The sequence below is a fragment of the Doryrhamphus excisus genome, linkage group LG13 (genome assembly GCF_037039965.1).
Source record: "Doryrhamphus excisus strain RoL-2023G ecotype Guam linkage group LG13, RoL_Dexc_Guam_v1.1, whole genome shotgun sequence".
Lineage (NCBI taxonomy): Eukaryota > Metazoa > Chordata > Actinopteri > Syngnathiformes > Syngnathidae > Doryrhamphus > Doryrhamphus excisus.
In genome coordinates, this window is record NC_136369.1 from 953,512 (window position 1) to 961,401 (window position 7,890).

The 7,890-nt window shown below is 46.6% G+C and overlaps 1 protein-coding gene and 1 long non-coding RNA gene across 5 annotated transcripts; one reads left to right on the forward strand and one right to left on the reverse strand.

Moving 5' to 3' along the window:
• Positions 1–1,625: 1,625 nt before the first annotated feature.
• anp32a (acidic (leucine-rich) nuclear phosphoprotein 32 family, member A) lies at positions 1,626–6,210 on the reverse strand. 4 transcript variants are annotated; one of them, XM_078795794.1, is made up of 7 exons: positions 6,038–6,208; positions 4,289–4,438; positions 4,098–4,220; positions 3,690–3,891; positions 2,648–2,754; positions 2,030–2,105; positions 1,626–1,958 (listed from the first exon to the last, which is right to left on the reverse strand). In XM_078795794.1, the coding sequence occupies exons 1-7, from the start codon at positions 6,089–6,091 to the stop codon at positions 1,894–1,896; spliced, it is 777 nt and encodes a 258-aa protein (XP_078651920.1). In that variant the 5' UTR covers positions 6,092–6,208; the 3' UTR covers positions 1,626–1,893. The 4 variants fall into 4 exon arrangements, with proteins under 4 accessions (XP_078651920.1, XP_078651919.1, XP_078651921.1 ...); XM_078795793.1 differs by having other exon boundaries at positions 1,626–1,961; XM_078795795.1 differs by having other exon boundaries at positions 1,626–1,961; positions 4,289–4,454; positions 6,038–6,180.
• Positions 5,053–7,216, forward strand: LOC131139248 (uncharacterized). The gene is made up of 2 exons (XR_013629695.1): positions 5,053–6,636; positions 6,789–7,216. It is a non-coding gene; the product is annotated as an uncharacterized LOC131139248 (long non-coding RNA).
• The last annotated feature ends 674 nt before the right edge of the window (positions 7,217–7,890 follow it).

Sequence of the window (7,890 nt, forward strand, 5' to 3'; positions counted from 1 at the left end):
TTGCACTCGGTTATTCCACCCCACCCATTCCTCCCCGTTAAAGCTTCCAATGATTGATCTGGGGGTGGGGGGTCTATTTAGTTGCCACGTGTATGCCTGCTATGAGCGTGTCCGCCATGTTTACTCCTCCATCTGCCATTTTGCTCTGCCGGCATCCGGAGAGGAACAGAACCTTCAGTTCTCCGTTCCTCAGCAGACGTCTGTTGTCCTCCCGTAGAGGCTGGTAGTCGCAGCCATAGAGACGCTCTTGGCCAACTTGGATCCTCTTAGACGCGCTGTAGACCCCCGCTGTGTTTTAGTAAAGCTTGACTCTTCCAAACCTGGATCACTGCTCAGCGTTTATTCTTCACCGGCTTGACGGGAAGGCTGAAGCGGACACAACAGCAAACTCCACACAGAGATGGCCGAGGGGGAATCGAACCCTGGGTCTCCTAGCTGTGTGGCCTGCGCACTAACCACTCACACGGGTAAATAGTGACACAAATAAAGTCATCAATTTACAAGAAAAAAGTTGTTAGATTACAGGAATAATGTTGTAATTTACGGGAATACATTAATAAACTTATGAGAAAAAAAGGCGCACATTTACAAGAAACATTACATTTTCAATTACAAGAAAAATCCCTAAATGTGTCAGTACATTTCTGATGTCATTTTACAAGAATTAATTCATACATTTACAAGAAAAAAGTATTAAATTACAAGAAAAGCATTCAATTCACAAGAAAAAAAACACACAGGCAAATTTTGGACTTTATTTTCGTAAATAAACTTGCAACGTTCGGTTCCAGGCATCGCCGGAGACAGCGCTGATGTCAGCGACCTTTGGCCTTTGGCCAAATTTACCAGATTGAAAAGTTAAGTTCACATTTATGAGAATAAAGCATTTAGAGACAAAAAAAAGCAATAAATTATTGTAAATTTGAGAAAAAAGTTGTACATATACAAGAAGGAAGGGATACATTTCCAAGAATAACATCCTAAATTTGGGAGACTAAAGTACGGGATGGATGGATGGATGTTAACTTTGGTAGTTTTGTTGAAAGAAAGAAGCCACACGCTCCCAAATCTATAAAAAGGGTTTTATTGAGGTGAATGGGACGGGGAAGGAAGGTGGTTTACTAATCCATGTAGATATATGTATATATATATATATACATATATATAGATATATATATGTATATATATACACACACGTCATATTCCAAATCCTAAGACTTCACTGCACACGTTTGCGGCATCAGCAACCTTCATGAGGCCTCCACAGCGTCTCCAGCAAGGAAAGAGGGACGAAGCCGCCGAGGGTTTTCTCCAAGGGGGAATACACGTATAAAGTTGGCTCCAAATGAGAGAATGGTCACATGGTCTGTGTGGGGGAAGGGGGGGGGGTACCGTCTTGACCTAAACATCATATCTTATGACGACGTACTGTCTGCTTTGACATCAGTTACACGTGTTCAATGTCTGCCGCCACCGAGAAGATACAAAAAAATAGATTTGGTTATTATTTACAAGAAACACGTCATATCCCAACTATGAAGCTGATGGGGGGGGGGGGGGGGTCATACACGAGGTGTACATCAGGGCAGCACACCAGGACACGGATCTTAACAAAAAATGCAGTCGAGGCGCTCTTTCCTGTTTCATCTTCAACACGCCATCATGATTCACACGCGGCTGTAGAGAACCCACAAGGAAGTCATATCCTTGCCTCGCTTTAGCTTCCAAAACGTGTCGGCAACCCTGCTGGCGTCAGGAGCATCCAAGGTGACAAAGCTGCAAAGAACCAAAGCTGTCCTACTGCGGGGAAAGACACCGGGAGGAAGACCGGGACCAAGACCGGGACCAAGACCAGGAGGAAGACCGGGACAAAGACCAGGACGCAACACCGACTCAGTCGTCGTCATCGTCTCCTTCTTCATCCACTTCCCTTTTTCTCTTCTGACCCCGCTCTTCCTCTGCTGGAAGACAGCAAAATACGTCAGGACGCCAGGAAGCACGTTTGCCATCACATCCACACTCCGCTCACCCTCCTCCTCCTCCTCCTCGTCTTCCTCATCCTCCTCGTCTACGTCTCGCTCATTCAGGTCATCCTCCTCTTCCTCCTGATGATCACATGCTGGTGTTATTACATCCTTCAGTGACATCCTTTACCTCACCAACCGCTCCAGCAGGTAAATATTCCCCGGAGAACATCCCGCCCATCCCATCACGCCACATCCATCTACATCCGGCAGGAAAATGACTCCATTCCACGTAGAAGATGTCTGAATTTACAAAAAAAAAACGTAACTGACTTTACATGAAACATGTCTCCATTTTGCAAGGAGAACATTGGAATTCTGGGAAAAAAAGAAAAGACTTTTACATGAAAACGTCTGAAATCTGCAAGAAAAAAGGCGGAATTTTACAAGAAAACGTGTGGATTTTGATACAAAAAATTCAGGAATTGTGTATTATTTTCCTCCCCAGTCCAACTGGAGGCGGGATAGGTGGAATGTTGAGATGTTTGATGAGGGATGTGACCAGAGCAGATGGTCCATGAGAAGAACACAAGATGAGATGTGAACATTTTATCAGCGTTCAGTCAGAACTCAGGACAAGCGTGGAGGAGACGAATAAAAGGTTTCCATCATTCCGGTCTCACCTCTCCGCTAAGGACCGCCTCTTCATTCTCATCTTCATCTTCCTCTCCATCTTCCTCCTCCTCATCTCCCGCTGCAGTGTCATCATCGTAGTCTTCCTCGTCTAAATCTGGGTGAAACCACGTGCGGTGGTGTAAGACCAGCCGTGCAGCACAACAATCCCACCCATTCCTGGGAATTGGGACATCCCAGCCATACATCTGATAAGATGAAAAATAGCTCCCATAACCGATCATGGAAAAACATTCTACTTACTGTCAGCAAATCAAGCGCTCCTTTTTTCTCCTGCCTGTGATGTTAACGACCTGACATGACTTCCCTGAGCTCACTTTAAAGGAACTACACATGCATGGTATCTTCTTCTTCTTCTTCTTCTTCTTCTTCTGCTTCTAAAGAGCTTTGGTGCAGATAACCCTATAACTATAACTTCTATAGATGGAAGTTTATCCTTTGGATGGAAGTGTAATTTGTCCTGGTGTGTCCCAATCAACACCAGAACCAATATCATGACATACCAGGAGAACCAGAGGATGGAGGGGGAGGAGTCGCCTGCTGTGGCCCAGCAAGGTGCACCGTATTCGGGCACCTGCCCCAAGCAACCGGCGTGCCGCCACGGAGGTCACCGGGAAACCTTTTGCTCTTTTCAAACACCAAAGCGCTGCCGTCATTTTTCACAAGTAGCGAGCCAAAATGTCTTCCCCGGAAAGTAACCGTTTGTTTACAAGTGAGCTCAGGAAGTTCCCACAGGCCCTTATCGTCACATGCAGGAGGAAAAAGGAGCGCTTGATTTGCTCACAGTGTGTGTAATCTCACCCCATTGGGGTGTTTTTTTACATCATCGGTTATCGGAGCCATTTTTCATCTGATCAGATTTATCTGTTATGATGCCCTAATTATTATTAATTAATAATTCCCTCACCTGCACAGTACAGGTAGCCTCGCCTCATTTTTATCATCACAGCTATTTTGACATTATCAGATAGATTTGACACCATGATTGAGTTTCAAAATCCTTCCTATTAGCCTTCATGTAAGCAAACCTACCATCCTCATCCTCCTCATCATCATACTCCCAGCCTTCGGGGTAAAGCTCGGAGTCGGAATCCGGTGCCTCTTTGTCGTTTTTGTCGTATCCATCCAAATAGGTGAGCTGCGGAAGTAGCTTGAAAACGTTCTCTCTGTACTCGCTCTGGTTGGTCACCTCACAGTTGAACAGGTCCAGGCTCCTCAGGGCGCCCAGGTCCTTCTGCACAAAAACAGCGTTCAACCAGCAACCTATGGATTCTCGACATCGGGTGTCCCGGCGCTCGCCGGGTTAAACCATGAGCACATTTCTCCTCCGGGAAAACCACATTACGCTACCAGGACGTAGTTCAATTCCACTGAAATCCAACCAAAGCCGGGCCGTGAGTGGAGGAGCGCGGTTCCCGTCTGGTTGAAGCTCCAACTCACCAAAGGTTGGATGGTGCTGAGGTCTTTGATCTTGTTGCCGCTGAGGTTGAGATGGGTGAGGTTGGGGCATTTCTCCGCCAACACGTCCAAGCCTCCCGAGATCTTGTTTTCGCCCAGTTCCAGCTGAGGGCGACGCAAACCATCACCACGTGCACGGCCTTGGCGGAAGAACGGAAGAACCAAAAACCAACCTTCTTGAGTTTTCTCAGCTTGGGCAGGTGCGCCACTGTGGTCAGCCCCACGCGGATCGTGCTCAGTAACTCCAGCTCCTCGAATTCATCCGTGAGGCCCTCCATCTTGCCGTCGTTGGAGCAACAGTTGTCCAGGACGAGCTTCTTCACCTACACGGGGGACAAACTGACATCACGTCAATGGCCGTTTGTGCTGGCTGAACCAAAAACTCACACGGCAATCCATAAGCGTTATTCCGCAAAACTGCACAAACGACGAGGGACTATTTTGTTTTCATTCAGAGCATGTTGGGGGCTGATTACGTAACATCTTTAATTAATAACGTAACTAACTAATTTGGTTTAATTTAGCATTTATTGCACAAATGGAGAGGGACCAAATGCTTTCGTTTTGAGCATGTTGGGGGGGTGATCGTGTGATAGCCCAAAACTTAATAATAACTCATAATGTCTGACAGCACAAACGTCATTTTAGTTGCACAACCGCCACACAAACAACAAAAATCTGTAATAACTACAAAATGCAAGCGTCACTAATGTTCATTTCAATTACACAGACGAAGGGGACTATTTGATGTGGTGGGGGGCCAACTTGACGTAGTTTGACTCTTCAATATACTAGTATGCCACAGCTCTCACTTTGTTGCATAAATAGATATTATCAGTTTGTCAACACTATTTCAAATCAATGGGGGTTAAAACAAGAACCGCAGCTCCACTGGGAGCTATTTTAGTTGTTAGCGACATCACATGACCTTACAAAATGTTATTGTACGTTGAGCGGATTGATATTCACATGAGTGATGCGTCCTTCAGCACGACAACCAATCAGCACCGAGAACCGGAAGTTAAAAGAAATAGACCCGCATGCCATTCCTCCGCTCACGGCGATCATTTGGTTTCGACGCGAGATTTATCCCACTAACATGACACAGAAGGCGCATAAAGTTGTTTCGTGAGAAAAAGAGACCTTTATCGCCACGGCGATAGAAAAGACACTAGGCCGAGCAATCGGAGCCAGAGGGGTCATTTGTGAGTAGGAGGGGCAGCTAAAGCCGATTACTCTGCTGTTTGGTGTAGCTTTTTCTACAACAAATTGATTAACATGGAATCCGTAGGCCGCTATTAATGACCAGGTATGGTGCATCTTTGGTCGCTTGTGCTGAATAAACGCGGCGTTCCGACTGCTTCGAAGTCCCTTTGCACGGCAGTAAAATGGCGGCGTGTCCTAGTTGTAGAAAATTCGACAACATTTCAGTGTTTTCATTTAAAACGGCTACCAATACGAACGCAAGGCTGGAAGTTGGTGCACCAAATGTGTGTCGTTGTACTTAAGTCGTCTTGGTTGCGGTGCTTTTAGGTGACACGTTCCGTTTACAAGTTTACACGTTTCCGGTTTCAAGCAGCACCGGGGACTCCGGTGCCGGACAGGCGACACCAATAACGGCGCCGATGTGGGCTCGTTCGCAGACGGATTTTAAAAAAGTTACTCATACGGCCTCATGCCGCTCGCCTCGTTGTCAAATAGTCCCTTACGACCAAGGCACCGGCAGCACCTGTCGCCATGTTCGCATCAACGTCAACCGACGTCCGCCACATCCTCGGACTTGGCAAACTTTGTCTCTCTCTCTTTCTCTCTATCTCTCTTTCTCTCTCCCCCTCGCTCCACCGCGCCAAGGCAGCACACGACAGCTGTCCCCCATTTGGGCGAGAGGAAGCATACACACATTCATCCGGATGTCAACTTACGTCTGACGGAGTGCGGTTCCGCAGTTCCAGATGAATTCTTTTCTTCATCTCCATCCTGGATCAGCGCGCCCTTTGACTCCCACTTTGAGTAATTAGCACCAAAAGCTCCTGGCACCTCCGGAGCAACGCTGCTGCGCGTCATGCAAACTTGATCCGCTGATGTGGGCGGGAGCGCGAGGTTTGGATTGTCGTCATTGCTGGCCAATGGGAGTCGTCGATGGAGGAGCGAGCTGATCTACATCCAAACGAGCCAATGACGTGGCTGGCACAAAACGGGGTGGGGTTTTGTTGTCAAAGCCTGAACGTTGGAGCCTCGCTGTCACTTGGATCAACTATTTACTCTTGTTACACCGTGAAAGCACGCGCCAAGCCAATCTTTTAACATAGTTATAATACAAATATTTATATATAAGACATGTCACAATAATTGCTAGAGTTCGCACACCCTGAATTTACTCGTAGGATTGACTAGTCTGTTCAATTGAAAGAGTCGTTCAAAACTCGCGAGTGTTTCAGTGAATCGGGACTCACTGGTACTCGTCCCTGCTAACTCGTTCACTGATTCACCCCTACCACCATTTGCTGCAAAATTAAAAAAGGTAATCAGGAAGTCGAGTGAATTGGCCACCTGAAGCACGCAGGTTTCTGTGCTATGTGAAGGGTGACCTCAAGTGAATAAAGTATCCGATTCACTTATGTGAGTGACTCATAAGAACTCACTTATGCATTTTCTACCGCTTTTCCTCACAAGGGTCATGGGGGTGCTGGAGCCTATCCCAGCTGTCTTCGGGGGAGAGGTGGGGTCCACCCTGGACCGGCCGCCAGCCAATCACAGCTCATAAGAACTCATGATGGTAAAAAGGAGTTTCCCATCACCACAGTCTCGTGATAAGTCTTTCTCAAGTGATACTGCAAATTTTCATAGCGTTCTGACACCAAAGCAAATAAAGGTTCAGTGAACAATTTCACCACTCTTCCATGTTTTCACCATTTGTGGATAATGGCTCTCACTGTGGTTTGCTGGAGTCCCAAAGCTTTAGCAATGGATGTATTCCCTTTTGCAGACTAATAAATCTCTGTTAAGTCAAGTTTTAACAAAGAGGGCAATCACTTCTTCACACGGGGCCATTTAGCTTTAGATTTTGTCTCCTTTAATAATAAAGTTTCATTTAAAAACTGCATTTTGTGTTCATTTGTGTTGTCATTGACATTTAAGTGCAATAAGGAAGGGGGCAGACACTTTCCACACCACTGTATGTGGGAGTGGTATTTTCAACATACACAAGTAGAGAAAGACATGACAAGTGTTGCTACTGAGTTGAGAATTTAGGATTTTAGGGCATGAAAAGCTGCTATGGATGTTTCCTTTTCCCATGTGGAGCCACTTGGAGGTAAGATGGCGCCGCAGAGGCCCGTGCTCTTGCAAAAGGTTTAGTGTTCCACAAGAGGGTGATGTGTATTAAGTAGACAAACATCTCCAATGTATGCTACGGTATCAATGAGAGATGGAATATTTGGCAAAATAAAGGACACCAATGCCGCCTGCCCTTCATTCATGTTGTACTGGAGACCAGAAGAACCTCCTCGCTTGCTTCATGTAGCTCCTGCAAATGAAACTGAAGTGCAAGAACAACGAGAGCCCTGTGAGCCGTCGCGTTCATTATTCATGATCATTGATTGTGGCAGGTTGGAGACACTTCCTTGTAACGCAACACCCGCCCAGGACGGGCGGGTGAACACATTCATCTCCTCTGTCTGACCAACCTTGCCCCCAACACTTCTTCATGTCCGCTACCACCCGGGGTTGCCAGCAGACGGTGGGAAACTCAATTCCCGCCACCCCCAAACGTCCT